This window comes from Tursiops truncatus, chromosome 10 (assembly GCF_011762595.2).
Source record: "Tursiops truncatus isolate mTurTru1 chromosome 10, mTurTru1.mat.Y, whole genome shotgun sequence".
Taxonomy (NCBI): Eukaryota; Metazoa; Chordata; class Mammalia; order Artiodactyla; family Delphinidae; genus Tursiops; species Tursiops truncatus.
The window spans coordinates 84100205-84117273 of NC_047043.1; the positions used below are offsets into that span (position 1 = coordinate 84100205).

Genomic DNA, 17069 nt, shown 5'->3' on the forward strand with positions numbered 1-17069 from the left:
GCCAAAAAATAAATAAATTTATAAATAAAGAAATGAAAAAAGAAAGAAAGAGAAGGAAAGAAGAAGAAAAAGATGTGGGCTACAGGAAACAGGAGCTCTGACATAGGAAGGTAGTGAAGAGACAAACATAACGTTGAAGGGAAGTGCCAGGGCAACAGTCGTGCAGACGGCTGTTCAGATCAGATTGAAGAGAATGAAGGTTCCAGGAGAGATGTCTCCAAGGACAAAAATACAACCACCTGATTGGATGATGAGTTTGGCTGTAGTGAGTGAAACTATATGGTTCTGTCAAAAAGTTTGAGTGGGGGTTTCCCTGGTGGCGCAGTGGTTGAGAGTCCGCCTGCCGATGCAGGGGGCACGGGTTCGTGCCCCGGTCCGGTAAGATCCCACATGCCGCGGAGCGGCTGCGCCCGTGAGCCATGGCCGCTCAGCCTGCGCATCCGGAGCCTGTTGCTCTGCAACAGGAGAGGCCACAACAATGAGAGGCCCGCCTACCGCAAAAAAAAAAAAAAATTGAGTGGGTTACAGGCACACATCACTTTACAGGGAGGAAAAACCACAATCATTAGCTCTAAGGAAAACAAAAAAGGTGTACAATTCACAAAATGTAGTTATCATGTATGATTCAGCTGTGAACTACACTACACGGGATGGAATTTTACAATTCCACAGCTCACTGATGCCACGTTGACTCTAACTAACTTGTATTCATTAGAGTTCTATGCCTGTTAGGAGAGTGGCAGAAGGGTGGCAGCAGGGGGTGGGGTGGCTCTGAGAAATGCAGCTGTTAACTCATAATGTCTGTGACACTGAAATCAGACCTTCCTAAAATCACACGGAAGTCTAAGGAGAAATGTGCCAAAGTCATACCTTTTATGTGGCTTGTTTCACCATCAAAATCGGTCTGCCTTGTCTCCGAGGTAAGCCCCTTTTATTTTTGCAGATACTCTCCCTAACAGTGGTAAGAATTCTGGCCAGTGAAAGATTCTATACTTCATCTAAATCAAAACCCAGTGCAAAGCTTGGGGCGGGCGGAGGAAGAATTTATGTGTGTGGATGCGAATGTGTATAGAGGGTGGGTATTTTAAAGAGTTAAACGTTCATTTTTCATTACAAGAAAGTTATTGGATAACTGGTAAAACAGAAAATCAAGAAGGAGTAGGTACATCCCTAAAGGTGTGTCTTATGGGCCTCAGTACCATAGCTTAGACCATTAGATAAGGATGTACTCCAAAAATCTGTATCTTAAAAATTATAGTCTCTATAATTCTCTAGAATAGAAAATAACAACAATCAACGCACGATTTGATTTTTGAGTAAATAAGAGAGGAGGGGGAGGAGAGGATTATAGAAGTAGTAGCTCTGATATCTAATTATATCATGATTCCACACACAGGGAGAGGACGCTTAAGCAACAGGTTTGATCCTATCATCTTTGGCACTCACAGTAGCACCCTTGTCCTGATAGTTGCATTCCATCTTTCGAAAGCAAAATTTAGGATCACAACATGATTTAACCCTAGAGGGAGTTGAAGCGGCTATTAAACATCATATAATAGAAAAGAGAGGGGCCACATAAAAGGCTTTTTTCTCACTTGCAGCCATGGCTATAACTCTTTGAAAAAAATATACTACCAAAATATCAAAAATGAGATTTTAAGTGGTGACAAGTGTATATTTTTGTTTCTTCTAAATATTAGAAGTGTTCATTTTCAAACGATTAAAATACCGCCTATAGCATAATGGTTTTTCTCAATTCTGTACCAAGTAATACAACCTTCAGTTTAGTATTTATTTATAAGATGTTGATAGGTTTTTTTCCCCCTCAATTATGTATTAGTCAACGCAGCCCTGTACGTGTACTTATTAAGAATTCAGGCTTTCAGGCCAGGTAGACCAGACTTTAACCTTGCTTTACCACTATAGACTATGTAATTAACTGCTGTAATTAACATAAGAGTCAAGGTTCCTCATCTGTAAAATGGGGGTACAGGGTTTTGTAGAAGTAAACTAGACAGTGTATGCAAAACACCTTGGCGCACTAATGGATCTAAAAAAAAAAAAAAACATCTTTCCCAATGGGTAGACACTGTACTGCAAAGCTAGTGACTGAATAAGAATTTCTTAATCCCTCCTCCCAAGTTCATTTCGGCATCAAAGCATGTAAATACGGAAGCAAACCAAAGACACAACCCTTGTACACATAACCTTATGGCAAGACATACTGATTTCTGTGACCAACCCCAGGGAAGGGCCCGAGAGTTCACACCTTAAAGGCTTACATTCACTCAGGAAGCAATGAGGAGTCCATGTCACATTCTAGGCCGGCAGCACTCTTTTGATAAGGATACTTCCTAAGGTTACAGAGGTGACCTGACTTTAATATGAAATATGGGGTTTTTTTCACAATTATGTTACTTGCTTAGGACATCCAGAGTTGTGCAACTATCACTACCTAATTTTAGAACAACTTCATCACCCCCAAAACAAATGCTCCAATACTCATTTGCAGTCACTCTTCAATCCCCTCTACCTCAAGTCCCTGGCAACTACCAATGTGCTTTCTGTCTCCACAGATGTGCCAACTCTCGCCATTTTATAGAAATGCAAGTGTACAATACATGGTCTTTTGCATTTGACTTCTTCCACTTAGCATAATGTTTTCAAGGTTCGTCCATGTTGCAGCATATGTCAGTACTTCATTCCCTTTTATGAGTGTGTAATATTCCACTACGTGGAGAATTCACATTTTGTTTATCCACTCATCCACTGACAATTGGATTACTCCCCCCTTGGCTAGTATGAGAAATGCCGCTATAAACATCTGTGTCTAAATTTTATGTGGACAAGTTTTTATTTCTCTTGGGTATATACCTAGGAGTGGTATACACTGCTGGGTCATAGGTAACTCTATGTTTAACTTATGACAAATTTCCTAACTATTTTCCAAAACAGCTGCATCGTTTTATATTTATACACCAGCATTGTATGAGGTTCTAATTTCTCCACATCATCGTCAACACTTGCTATTGTCTATTTTTTTGATAACAGCCATCCCACTAGGTGTGAAGTGGTATCTCACTATGGCTTTGATTTGCATCTTTCTAATGATTAACGATGGTAAGCATCTTCCCATGTATTTATTGGCCATTTGTATATCTTTTTGAAGAAATGTCTATTCAAATCCTTTGCCCAATTTTAAACTGGACTGTTTGGCTTTTTACTGTTGATTCATAGGCATTCTTTATATATTCTAGACACAATTCCCTCATCAGACATATAACTTGAAAATACCTTCTCGCATTCTGTAGGTTGTCTTTTCACTTTCTTGAAGGTGTTCTTTGAAGTGCAAACTTTAAAAATTTAATAAAATCCAATTTATCTATCTTTTCCATTTTTTGCTCATCCTTTTGGTGTCATATCTAAGAAACTATTGCCTAATCTAAAGTTATGAAAATTCACTCCTATGTTTTCTTCTAAGTTTTACAGTTTTAGCCCTTACATTTATGTCTAGGATACATTTTGAGTTAATTTTTGTACATTATATTTGTGAGGTAAGGGTCCAACTTCATTTTTTTGCACATGGAGAAAACTGTTAAAAGAGTTTTCACTAAACCATATTTTGCTTATTAGAAGTATGACAGTATGCCATGCGTGTACACATGAATGACATATTCAGTCATTCATTCAACAAACATATACAGCAAGGACAATATTTTGAGATATGACCTGATCATTTTTCTTCCTGTTTTTCCCTTTCCTTCCCCACACTGAAGCAGATAGCAGGGTCCAGGCTTCCTCGCCAAGGAGAGGTTTACGGAAGGTAGCTTCCTGACTTTTGTTCTCCCAAACACCTAAATTCTGGGACCACCGATTCCCAGGAGAACTGACCAATTACACTATCCAGAAGAACAGAAAGAACAGTATTCCCCAATGCTGGAGTAGACAGGGAGTCCCCAGAGACGAAGGCAGAAGGGAGGAGCGAGAGGGTACTGAGAGAGGGGATCTGCACTGGGTTTCCCAGACATACAGCTGAGAGACACCTAATACGGTATATATTCTCAGCCCCTATTCTCACACCCCAAGTCTGGCATGAGACAGCTAAGAATCACCAAACCACAATGGCTTATAAGGACAGAAAAAACATGGCTACAACTGACCAAACATTACTGACCTCCCATACACACGCACACACTACCCTGAATGACTGTGTGCCGGGCCATCTGGGCACTAGCCTGGAATTACGGCACATCCCAAAGAAGCAAAGGTCCATGATGAAACCCCAGAAGCACCAAGTTTACATGTTTTTCTTCACCATCAATGCAAAATGGCAACTCAGTCAGAAATTAAGTTTCTACGAAGCAGTTATATTTCTGGCATCCTTGATTTTATAGACTGACATTCACACCTGCCACACAAATATTGAGACATATACACATATGTGTGTGTGTGTGTGTGTGTGTGTGTGTGTCCGTGTGTGTGTCTGTGTGTGTGTATGGCATCCTCCTAGGCTAGGTTGAGAATATAAAAGTCAATCAAGCCATGGTTAGCCAAGGCATTTATAGTCTAGTAAGAGCAAAAAATGTATTTACCATTTATTACACACCACCTGGGCGCACACCTTGCGTTACACTCTTTTTTTGTAAATGGATCGAATTTAATGGAATCTTCCTCGCAAAAGGTCTTTGAGGCTCAGAGGTTCAGAGGAGGTAAAGGACTTGGCTAAGGATACATGTTAGTAATTGATGGGACTCGGATATGAACTGAGATATATTTAACTCCAAGTCCATCTGCAGTCCTGAAGTTACGACTCCCTCCCATGGAGAGGCCAATCTAAGTAATATCCTTTGATAACTCAGCATCCATTGGACATAGATTTTGTTTTCTAAGAGTTGGGATGAGACTAAGTCAAACCAACTTCCTCTAACTTGATGCTCAACATGCCCATTGGCAGATGACTAGCCAGAAGCCTGAGGCTGGACAGGAGACATCAGCCAAACTGTCTCCCGTGATGATGGGGACCATGGCCTTGATTGAATCTGTCAAGGTCTGTCAACCAGTCTTCCAAACAGCAGACTTCTATTACCATTCACATCACCTACATGTGCAGCAAAGAAGTAACAGAACTAATTTGGGGTGGAAACCCCAACTTTTCTATCTATGTGCAAAAGGAAGCAATTTTTCTTAGAGGGAAGAATCCCACCGAGCTGTTATGCTTTGAGACGCTAGCACTCAAATTGGTGCCTAAGAAACTCTTTTAAATTCTTCAGTGAAGCTCCCTAGAAACAATAAAGGGAAAATAAGTTGATTCTGGCAATGAAATGTTAATAGTTTTTCCTTAAGTATTAATCTTTTGAACAAATGGTGACAATGAAAGAAGCAGGCATATAACTGCTGTGAGAGCCGTGATTTATATATTTTCTATTGCTGCTTCTGCTATTTGATCCTGAGAAGATGACTAAACCAAATCCCAAAGAGAAGCGTACTGAGTCATGGAGAGAAGTAGAAACCTTAGAGAAACCTAAATCATAAGGAACTAATGTCTCTCCTTATGGGTCTTTTTATGCAGAATAAATCTCTCCCCATTCGGGATTGTATAACCATTTATCTTTCATTTTCTCATATACAAAGTGAACCTCAGAGGTGAGGACCCTCTGAAATCATTTGGTCCAATTTCTCCTTTTGTAAATGGGAATATTTGAGATTCCAAGAGGTTAAGCGAAATGTCAAGTGATCATTAGAACAAATAATATGAAGATTTCATCTAAGTGGTAAGGGTACTGACCTAGGAGTGAGAAGACCTGGATTCTACTGCCCACTCAGCCATGTATGAGTTCACAGAATGAAAGCACTGGATGAGATGCTTTTGGAAATCTCTCCCCTCTTTGAAGCGGCTTTAATTCTGTGAACATCAGTAGTGTTTGGTTCTTTGTTTTTACAAAGGTAGCACCTTTTTTTGCAGTTATGGTGAAGGCGCAATACATACGGTGGTTGTGAGCGTGGGCTCTAGAGTCAGACTTTCTGCCTTGCAATCCCAGCTCTCACACTTACTTTTGGTGAAAGCCTGAACAAATTAACCTCTCTGCCTCATCTGCAAAATGGAAATTATAACAGTACCCACCCCATAAGGCCCTTAGAATGATGAAACGAGATAACACATGTCAAGTATTCAGCACACCGCCTGGCACATAGCAAGTGCTCAGCGAACACAGGCTGCCCTTAACAGTGTCATAAAGGAACCAGAGTTGGTATCTCTGTGTGAGTTAAAAGAAGGCATCCCTTCCTCTGGGCAGAAGCAGCCCAAGTGCTAAGGTCCACATCAAGGCTGGAACTCACTGTCTGTGGCTATGTGCCTGGCTCTAAAATATCAAAGTAAGAAATCACTCCCCAATATCCTTTGCTGATAGTGGTACCCAATGAATATGTGTCTGTTATCATGTAGGCCTTCTAGAAAACTCTTCAGAGGAGGCCCACTTAGATGGCAAGGACGCTTTTGCTCTTTTCTTTTCCTTCTTTCTGCCTGGAATGCCGAGGGAATGGCTGGGCTGTCAGCAGCCTGCTGATCACGAGGAAAGGGCTAAAAGATTTTCAGAGACTCAGATTTACAGCCAATAATTCCATGCCATTAACCTCCAGACTTCTTGTTTTATGAAGAAAAGAAACTCATGTACATTTTTGAGCTACCATTATCAAAATGCAATTCCTGACCAAAACACTCTCCAAGATCTACTTCTCTTTTCTGTCAACAAATATCTGTAGACTTGCCTGGTCAGCCACTTGTCCCTGGCCGCTTAGGGGCCCTAAGTCAGGCCCTCATTGGCCATCACTTAGATTTTTACAAAATGTCCAAATGCCCTCAAGGTCCTTGCTATTCCAAGTGTGGTCTGTAGACCAGAGGCATTAGTGTCAGCTAAGAAATTACTAGAAAGGCATCATCTCCAGCCCCATCCAGACCTAGTGAATCAGGATCCCCAGTGATTTCTGGGCACGTTAAAGGCTAAGGCTCTGGACTAGACTTCCAGACTCTGCTCTGTCATTCCTCTTAAACACTACCGTCGAAATAATCTTCCTGACGCACATCAGTCGTTTTCTAATCACAGCACTTTCCTCAAAAACCTCCAAGGGCTCCTGACTGCCTATAGACTAAAGTTTAGACTCCTCAGTCTGACAAGGCTTTCTATGATCTTGTGTCATCCTAAAAATGCCCATCACAGTGCCTGCCATGCCAATAAATAATATTCTGCATAAAACAAAGCAAAACATGAGTGTACCTGAGAAAGAACATGTTTCTTAACTCTGGCTTCTCCATCCTAGGCATGGGGATACAGGGTTAGGAAAAACCAGACACACTCGCTTGCCTTCCTGGAGCTTAGAGATCAGCTGAACCGACAGGATCTTCAAAAGCAATAAAAATACATAATACCAAATATTAAGTGCTAAGAAGGAAATGAATGGGCAATGGTACAGAGTAAGCTAGACTGGTCAGAAGAGTGGCCCAGAGGATGGGGAGCCCGTTGAGGGGCTGGTCCAGGCAGAGGGAACGGCCTACGCAAAGCCTGGAGAGAATCTGGTGCAGCTGAGGATCAGAACAGGGGCTGCCCTTTCGGGCTTCCCAGAGGACTGACACCCTGGGAGGAAGGTGGCATGGGATTCACCTTCCAAATCAAGGGAAAATGCTGAATTTCTTTTCCCTGACATATGCCTTCACTGGGACCACGAATGGGGCAGAGAGCAGGGTATGCTTCAGGGTCGCTGGTGAGTCCGGCCATGGAAATCACACCGAGTGAAATTTGAATCTCAGCTCTACCACTTACCGGCTCTCAACTCCCTTGACCTCCAAGCCTCTGCTTCCTCAGATATAAAGCGGGTTTAAGCATAGAACCAACTTTGTCATTTCTGTGAACGCTGAGGGCGTAAAGCTCCCCAGAACACTGCCGCCCACATCAGTGCTGACCTGAATACTAGAGGTTACAAGGCTGTGATCACGACGATGACTGTGAATTACTATCAGCTTGCGGGCAGAGGGCTCATCCCAGATCCTCCGGTCCCACACCCCGCCCCCACGCCCCGAGGCCTCCCGACTCTGCCATCCCAGGCAACCTCCCCCCCGCGCACGGCCACCTCAGTGACCCCAGGGCGGGCGCCGGGCACCGCCGCCGGACCCCCGTTACCTGGGGCCAAACGCGACCTGCCGCCACCTCGCGTCCTGGGCCCTGCCTCCCTCCCGGCCGCCTCCCGGCCCCGCAGCTGCTGCGGCGGCGCCCCCAGCCCAGCCCGGCCCGGGCGGCGCGGGAAGCCTCGGCGGGGCTGGCGGCGGCGGCCACGCGGCGCGCTCCGGCGGAGGGGAGGGGGCTCCGCGGCGGCGGCGGCGGCGGCAGCGGCGGCGGCGGCGGCGGCGGCTGGCCCGGCGGGGGGCAGAGCCCAGAGGCGCAGCGGCGGCGGCAGCGGCCAAGGAAGAGGAGGAGGAGGAGGATGCAGGAGCTGCGGGCGGTGGCGCGGCCCGGTCCGCAGTGAAGCCCGCGGCGCCCGAGGCGCAGGGAGTGGCCGTCGCCTCCTGCGCGCACCATTCCTGAGATGGCGGCGACGCGGCGGCAGCTCGGGGAGCCGAGGAGGGGTCACCCGGGCGCGGGCTAAGCCCCGCCGGCCCGGGAGCTCGCCGGAGACCCGCGCGCTTGGTTGAGTTCGGGCCGGCCGGCAGGCCTGCGGAGCGGCGAGGCCGGGGTCGGCCCCGGAGCGGAGCGCGGCGCCCGGCCCGGGGAGGCCGCGATGGCGAACGCGAGCGAGCCGGGCGGCGGCGGCGGCGGCGGCGAGGCGGCCGCCCTGGGCCTCAAGCTGGCCACGCTCAGCCTACTGCTGTGCGTTAGCCTCGCGGGCAACGTGCTGTTCGCGCTGCTGATCGTGCGGGAGCGCAGCCTGCACCGCGCCCCGTACTACCTGCTGCTCGACCTGTGCCTGGCCGACGGGCTGCGCGCGCTCGCCTGCCTCCCGGCCGTCATGCTGGCGGCGCGGCGGGCAGCGGCCGCCGCGGGGGCGCCGCCGGGCGCGCTGGGCTGCAAGCTGCTCGCCTTCCTGGCCGCGCTCTTCTGCTTCCACGCCGCCTTCCTGCTGCTCGGCGTGGGCGTCACCCGCTACCTGGCCATAGCGCACCACCGCTTCTACGCCGAGCGCCTGGCCGGCTGGCCGTGCGCCGCCATGCTGGTGTGCGCCGCCTGGGCGCTGGCGCTGGCCGCGGCCTTCCCGCCCGTGCTGGACGGCGGCGGCGGCGGCGACGAGGAGGACGCGCCGTGCGCCCTGGAGCAGCGGCCCGACGGCGCCCCCGGCGCGCTGGGCTTCCTGCTGCTGCTGGCCGTGGTGGTGGGCGCCACGCACCTCGTCTACCTCCGCCTGCTCTTCTTCATCCACGATCGCCGCAAGATGCGGCCCGCGCGCCTCGTGCCCGCCGTCAGCCACGACTGGACCTTCCACGGCCCCGGTGCCACCGGCCAGGCGGCCGCCAACTGGACGGCGGGCTTCGGCCGCGGGCCCACGCCGCCCGCGCTCGTGGGCATCCGGCCGGCCGGGCCCGGCCGTGGCGCGCGCCGCCTCCTCGTGCTCGAGGAGTTCAAGACAGAGAAGAGGCTGTGCAAGATGTTCTATGCCATCACGCTGCTCTTCCTGTTCCTCTGGGGGCCCTACGTCGTGGCCAGTTACATGCGGGTCCTGGTGCGGCCCGGCGCTGTCCCCCAGGCCTACCTGACGGCCTCCGTGTGGCTGACCTTCGCGCAGGCCGGCATCAACCCCGTCGTGTGCTTCCTCTTCAACAGAGAGCTCAGGGACTGCTTCCGAGCCCAGTTCCCCTGTTGCCAGAGCCCCCAGGCCACCCAGGCCACCCTCCCCTGCGACTTGAAAGGCATCGGTTTATAAGTGGCTCTCCCTTCACCTGCACCGCAACCCGGCTTCTCCCTTTGGCTTGGACAGTGACGTCTTTTCTCCCCCTTCTGCCCCCTTTTTAATTTTCTGAGCTGCCTTCAAAACGGCTCTCGAAGTGCATCATCACTAGGATTGTACAGACTCCTTTTGGGGGGAGGGTTTCGAAGTCCCAGCCCCACCCCAGCTCCTTGCGATTGTTCTCCTAAATATATTTTCATCCTGACAGCAGGCCCTGGAGTCTTTGTACTGGCACTGATGTCTTTTATTCCATGAGTTACTTTTTTTTTTTTTTCAATAAAGGCTAAACTAATTTTTTTCATGCAACCTTTCCTAAAGACCATGGCCAGTTTTCTACAGAAGCTATTTTTGACAACCTCAAGTGGCATTACATTTTGCATTGAGGTAGAGGAACCCAGGGGGACTTCACAAGTTTGATTTCTTGAGGGTCTTCTGTTGGCAGCAGGAGAAAGAGGGAAAGTTGTCTCAAGTTCCCTCTGAATTGCCATCGGTGGGGTCAGTTGGACTGCTGTGGTTCTTTGAAGGCGTTGAGAATTTTGTTCAGTATTGATATTGAAGTTAAAGAGCAGAAATGGGAACGAGTAGCAAGGCAGTCATTTTTAATCAGTAACAACACAAGATTTGTTTCCTACCTTGCTTTATACTACTAGGAAATGCCCGTCAGCGACAACTGCTCTTTGTATCATACCAATCTTGAGTGGAAACATTTCTGTAAAACTGTACCTTTCAAAAGAGTAAAAAGTGTTTTGGTTAGTAATGGTGTGGAGAAAATACAGTATTGCATGTTTTTGTATGTACTGATTGTGGTTCACGGATTGGGAGGGCTCAGAGACAAGCAGAGTGCTAAATCAAAACTGTTTAGGTATTTTTTGCCAATAAAAATTAAAATAATTTTAGGGGAACAGTTTGTGCTTTGAAGAGCCCAGTTTTATTCTGTCTTATGAAACTAATTGCCACTTTGAAAATTGTTATTCTCTTGTTCATGGTATAAATGGATGGAATATAATGATACTCTTCTATGAGACAAAGCATTTCCTTAAAATGTTTGCTAGGTTAAGCTGTGCTGTTCTCCTGATGGTTATTTTAAATTAATAATGAGAACTATAATTTTAAGTACTATTTCTTTGTTAGACACGTTGTAACCTTAAGTTGAAAGACTAAATTCTGCAAGTACTGTATTTTTTCGCTTATAATGCTACATTTTTATTAACGTATCTTCCGTTTTGAGGATTTATATCTGTATTTCTCTTTGCATTATATAAATATACCAGTATTTTCATTCTGGAGTGGGTTTTTGTTCCTGTTGTTGTTTGAGACTGTGACAGGTGGTAATATGCGTCTAAGTAAGGTACTCATGTTTTTATTATCCTTTTAGTGCATGCTGTTTGGCTGACCATAATTTCTAAGACATTTGGAGGCTTGTTAACTTAAAATGCAAGATAAAAAATCTGCAGATCTTCTCTTCAAGGGAAGAAGCAGTATATATATATATATATATATATACACTGCTTCAAAACTTTTTTATGAACATAGAAAACATGAATGTAAGCAAAGTAACCATTTTGATAAAATAATAATTAAAGTGGGTACAGTACATATATTGAAATTTGAGTTGCGCATAATATAAACTATTAAATATTCAGTCCAAGATGGATAAGTCATAATAAGAAGGTGTGGCCAATTTATTGCAGGAGAATGGTCAGCATTATTTTATTTTGTCCGTAAATGTCAATCAGTCTATGCAGACAGTCTCCTATTTGGAAAGTATGAGTAACTATCAGCCTGTTTCTCCCCAGATCATACGACCGGGTAGACATTAATTATCCAAGGGCCACTCATCAGAAATCTTAGCTTATCTAAAGACAGGCCAAGGAAGTAAATCTCTCCTCATCCAACATCCCCCCACCAGCCACAAGTGATCCAGGTTCAAAAAACAGAAGTCACTAAGCCTATGTGATGGTCAGACTTTGTAGCACCTGCCATGGCATAGGAACTAGGCTGTCAGGGCTAACTCCTGTTTTTTGTTTTGCTTTGTTCTGACTGGATGGGAGATTTCTAATGAGAATTCAAGTGACAAGTAATGAGAAATGACGGCCAGCTGTAAAGGAAAAAGAAGAACCAAGAGATGCAGAGGAACTAGCTGTCCAGAGGAATACTGTGCAGGAGCAAAACTCCCCTTGCACCTCAACAGCTACTTTCATCACTGAATTTATTAGCCTGTACTTTGATTGTTAATTATATTAATAAAGAATCATCAAGAGAAGGTTACTTGTATTTCAGAATACTCTACTTCTTGTACCAGGACAGGAACAATGTATTTGGGGAAAACTTCCATTAAAATAGCTCATTTTCTGTCATTGACAAGTTAATTTAGCATAACTCCTCCGCCACTCCTCCCCAGGTGAAATTAATGGGTTATGTCTATACTTGAAGCAAAAGAAAATAGATTGCTTGTCTATAAGTCTGTGCATGTCCTGGCATGGAATTATTGGGTCAAAAATGAGCATCTTTAGGTCTTTTGACACCATATGTCAAATCGCTTTGCAGAAAGACTTATATCTACTTTTAGATTTCCACCTGACCATGTTCATTTTTTACAAATTGAAATATCTCAAAGTGGGGAGGCGAATCACAAGTCAATAACCATGATGATGAAGAATAACCTCCATACGCACCATTCAGCCTTGCCAGACCTTGTCAGTCCTGCCATATTGGTTTCTACCTTTCCTTTTTTCTTTCCTTTTCCTTTCTTCCCTTTTTCCTCTTCTTTCTTCCCTTCCTCCCTCTCTTATTCCTTCTCTCCCTCCTTTCCTCCTCTATTTTCTTCCTTCCCTCTCTCTTTCTTCCTTTCTTTCTCCCTCTTTTTGAAAGAAAGAAAATACAACACAATCATTTCTGCCAAGGCTTTGGGCTTGCCATCAGCCATCTACAGTTTCAAACGCCCTGCCCCTAAGAGGTACCAGGGTCCCAGGTCCTGGGGCTGAGTCAGGATGGATCATTGGGTTGGCAAGATTGGTTCTACCCTTCACTGTCTTTCCATGACCCATACGAGTGCAAAATTCTGGTTTGCCACAGAAGGCCTTTTATGGTCCGGCCCCTCCACCAGCCTGGCCTCATCTTCCCCTTATATTTCCACCTCTCCCTCCTCTGGTTACCTTTGTATAAGCTCTCCCTGGAAAGCCCGTCCCCCTCCTCTGCCTGGGGACTCCCTCACCACCTCCTCTAGAGCAGAGGCAACATTCACAATATGTAATAACTGGGATGACACGGGCATAACTAACCTGTACAGCTGTACCCCTGGGTCTTAGCTGAATATCAGGTTTGTGCTGGACTCAGATCCAAGACTTCTGGAAGGCCTTCTTGGCCCAGTCACCCCTCTGCTGGGCTCGCACGGTGCACACCTGGGCTCCTGGCTCCCGCGCTGGTCTCACATCCTCCCACTCCCTACTCAGGCTCTGTGCTCCAGCCACTGCAAGTCACTGGCAGTGCCCTGAACAGACCATACTGGGTCACACCAACATGCCTTTTCTGCGTTGTTTCTTGCGTCCAAAGTCCTTACTTCCTCTTTTCCCAACTCAACCACTGTTAAGCTTTCAAACATACAGGCTGAACTCTTAGACATAAAGGGTGAACTAACCTCTACAGAGAAGGGGAGATTGTCCCCATGCAGGTCCTGAAAAATTTCCAAGTCTCCAAACACAGTCATTAGATCTGAGTGCCACGGTGGGCTGAGTAGCAGGCTTACTGGCATTTCAAGTTGTCCGTGAACTGAGATGGCTGAGGTTGTAAAATGCAGTGGACTCAAAACACTGTTCTCCATTCACCTGGTAGACGGGCCACTCTGTGTGACCCTCCAAGACCACTGGACTTCAAGACCCCCTCTGTGAGGGGCAAAGGAGGTAATGGGAAACTGTCTCCACCCATCCATATTCTAGACCCATATCATTATCCTTTGCATTGTTTATTAGCTGTTTCTCGAGTAAACAAAATTAAAAGCAAACTTGATCTGAGTCCACAGGGTTCTTTAGGCTTTTTCTCCAACTTGGACAAGACTTTTGGGATCTACCTCAGCCTAAGAACAGAGCCCTCTTCCCCTCCCTTTTCCTTCCTTTTGGGATATTTTTGATGAGGCTGTAATGCTTGGAGCCACAGCAGCCATCTTGCAACCATGAGAAGAGATACTGTCAACATGGTGAAAATAGCAGACCAGAAAGATAAAAAGAGCAGACATCTGTTTTAACATTGTTGATCTACTTACCCAAACATGCAACCTCATATCTCTAGATTTTAGATTCCTGGTCTTGAAATAAAAACTGCTATTGCTTCAGGCACTGATATTCAGAAAGCCTGTTATTTGAAGCAACAATTAACTGCAACAATAGTTAAAACAATTCCATCCTCTCCACTCCCTTGACAGATATGCCTGATATGCTGGAACTGTAGTCACAAATTTTTTTAAATTAGGCTTATTTAATTCAATTCACATTTCCAGTTATCAGATCATTCAGCCGGCTGTTAACTGTCAGATTAACCTGGCTCTGGAAAAAAATAATAAAATAGATTTGACTTGATTTCTTAGATTGAAATAAATCGAGAAGATTTTTAAAAATAACTATTACAAGGCTGGTTCTATTTAATTGCACTTTATAAAAACTGTTACCATGATCAGTGTATTTTTAAGCTTTTAGTATGACAAATTTAGTTATAGATATCTGGAAAACCACCTGAATGAATCCATCTAATCCACAGGTATTTTTTTTTAATAAGTTTAATTTTATTGTTTTACAAGAATGACTGAAGCAGCCAGGATTCTTTTTGTTTTTCTTTTCTTTTTTTTTTTTTAACATCTTTATTGGAGTATAATTGCTTTACAGTGGTGTGTTAGTTTCTGCTTTATAACAAAGTGAATCAGTTATACATATACATATGTTCCCATATCTCTTCCCTCTTGCGTCTCCCTCCCTCCCACCCTCCCTATCCCACCCCTCTAGCTGGTCACAAAGGTATTTAAGTGAATAAGAAGCCAGTTTCTGTGTTGGGAAGTGCAGGGGAACACAGAGGATAAGAAAGGTCCAGTTCTCTTGCTGATGAGTTAGCAAGGTAATTGGAGAAACCTGGCCAATGTGCCCCAAACCATAAATCAAGGCAGAACATGAGATACGCCAGAAGAGGGATCGAGAAAAAGAGCTCGGGATAATGAGGAGAACAGACCTCACAGCTGATTGCCCGGAAAGGGCCCTTAGGCAGACTCTCTCTGGTTGCCCTACTGAGGAAAGCAGGAAAAACCAGAAGACGGAACAAAAAATTGTCCAGTTTCCACCTTCCCCATCTTTCTGATTCCCACATTCTCCTCACTCTGGGGTCCATTTTCAAAATAAGTGTTTCTAAGGGAAATAAAACCACATAATTCTCTCTTCAAAGTTTTCTGTTCCAACTCTATGCGAATGCTCAAGTGCCAGTAAGGGATGTGGTCGTTTGAATGGAGAAAGTTTGTTACCTAAAATCTTTTTGCAGGGAGAGCCAGCAAGTCAGATTAGAAATGTCAGAACTGAACAGAAATCAAACAGGTAGCTCTCCAGGAGACCACTCTCCTCTCTTTCCAAAGGAAGGAGGAGTAGTAGGCTCACCCTAGAGAAAAAGGTATTTCGAGCTTTTGCTCAAGGGAAAAGGAGAAGAAAAGTCTTAGTAAGTATTCGATTCACCCTATATACTGGTTGCAGGCATTTAAGATAAATAAACAGCTTGAAATTTATATCTGAAAGCCTGAAGACTCAAAGTCACTTCAAATTACACAGAGAAAACATGCACAAATGTTTTAAGCTGCAACGTCAAGGCATAAATGCAACTGTCTTATTTCTCAGTAACATTAAGGAGACAAGTAAATTAAAGCTATTTTACCACTTAGCTTCTAGGAGGAATAATTTAGTCATTTACAAATTAAGTTTTAAGTGGCCAGCCTATTCTGGGTAGAGAAGATGTAAACTGGTAGGAAAGTGTATATTTAAAAACATCACTCGAGATATTTTTATTACCTGAGTTATGCCAGTCTGCGTAGCTTTCTGGGATGAAAATCTTGCTTTCTGCCAGGACGTGATATCTGAGAAGCACACACTGTTTTTCGGTTAGAACCTGTGTTGGAACCTGGAGGGTGCAATAAATGGTTTCACTTTCTTGAAGATACGTAGATGTGCTGTAAGTTTGAAAGGCTTTGAAAAATTATTAAAGTTGCAACGCTGACTTAATACATGCCTTATTAAAATATTCTCTAGGGATCATAAAATTTAAAATGCATGAGGGGATGAAACTTGTCCTCGCCTTTTTCATTTAACATATTTATTCCCCCCCCCCCGTTATATTTTCCCCCATAGTCCCTGAGTCCTGACCAATTTGCATTGCAATGTGCTTAGCAGAAGAAAAAAAGAACATGTTAAAAAAAAAAAAAAAGGAAGAACAGATAGGAAAGAACCCCTGTCACAGGTATTCATTCTGAAGAGTGACATACTAAAGAGTTTAACCGTATAGTGTGTAATTCTTTTAACCCACAGTCACGATCCAGTTCATTTGCATATCTATCTTGAGGAATTATGGGATACCAAAGCTATTTCTAGAATTTGATTTGCATAATTGTTCTAATCCTTTATGAGTAGGGTGACATGTGGTCTGACAAAAGATTTTTTTTTTAACTTGTAAGTTACTTTATAAGTTTTATAAAGATATTAGAATTCAACACCTTTAGATATATATTTAATACCTGCTTCTATTAAAAGGAACACAATTATACAAAGGCGTGATTAGTCTTCTGCTAACGGCATGTTACTTTACTTTTTGCTAGTTGGAAAAACAGCTTCGTTCACTGAAAGTCTGTCTTTTGAAGTTTATTCTTTTTTTTCTAGCACCTCTTGGTGAGATTAAAATTCATTTAAACGTCATAGGAAAATGTGCGGTTGTAATGAGCCTCAGTGACTCTGTCTCCCAAATTTCTTAATCCGTGGGTAGATGACATATTTGAGTTTGAAACAGTAGCATCAAGAAATACATTTAGGGGCTTCCCTGGTAGTGCAGTGGTTGGGAATCCGCCTGCCAAGGCAGGGGACACAGGTTTGATCCCTGGTCCGGGAAGATCCCGCATGCCGCGGAGCAAT

At 44.8% G+C, this 17069-nt stretch overlaps 1 protein-coding gene across 1 annotated transcript; it reads left to right on the forward strand.

Annotated features, from left to right (window-relative positions):
* Positions 1–8085: 8085 nt before the first annotated feature.
* GPR27 (G protein-coupled receptor 27) lies at positions 8086–11213 on the forward strand. Its single transcript, XM_019947595.3, has one exon. It carries the CDS (start codon positions 8767–8769, stop codon positions 9901–9903), a length of 1137 nt encoding a protein of 378 aa, XP_019803154.2. The 5' UTR covers positions 8086–8766; the 3' UTR covers positions 9904–11213.
* Positions 11214–17069: the final 5856 nt, after the last annotated feature.

What these genes read in the sequence shown, in the direction of transcription:
- GPR27 (XM_019947595.3), top strand. Translation starts at nt 8,767, where the DNA reads ATGGCGAACGCGAGCGAGCCGGGCGGCGGCGGCGGCGGCGGCGAGGCG.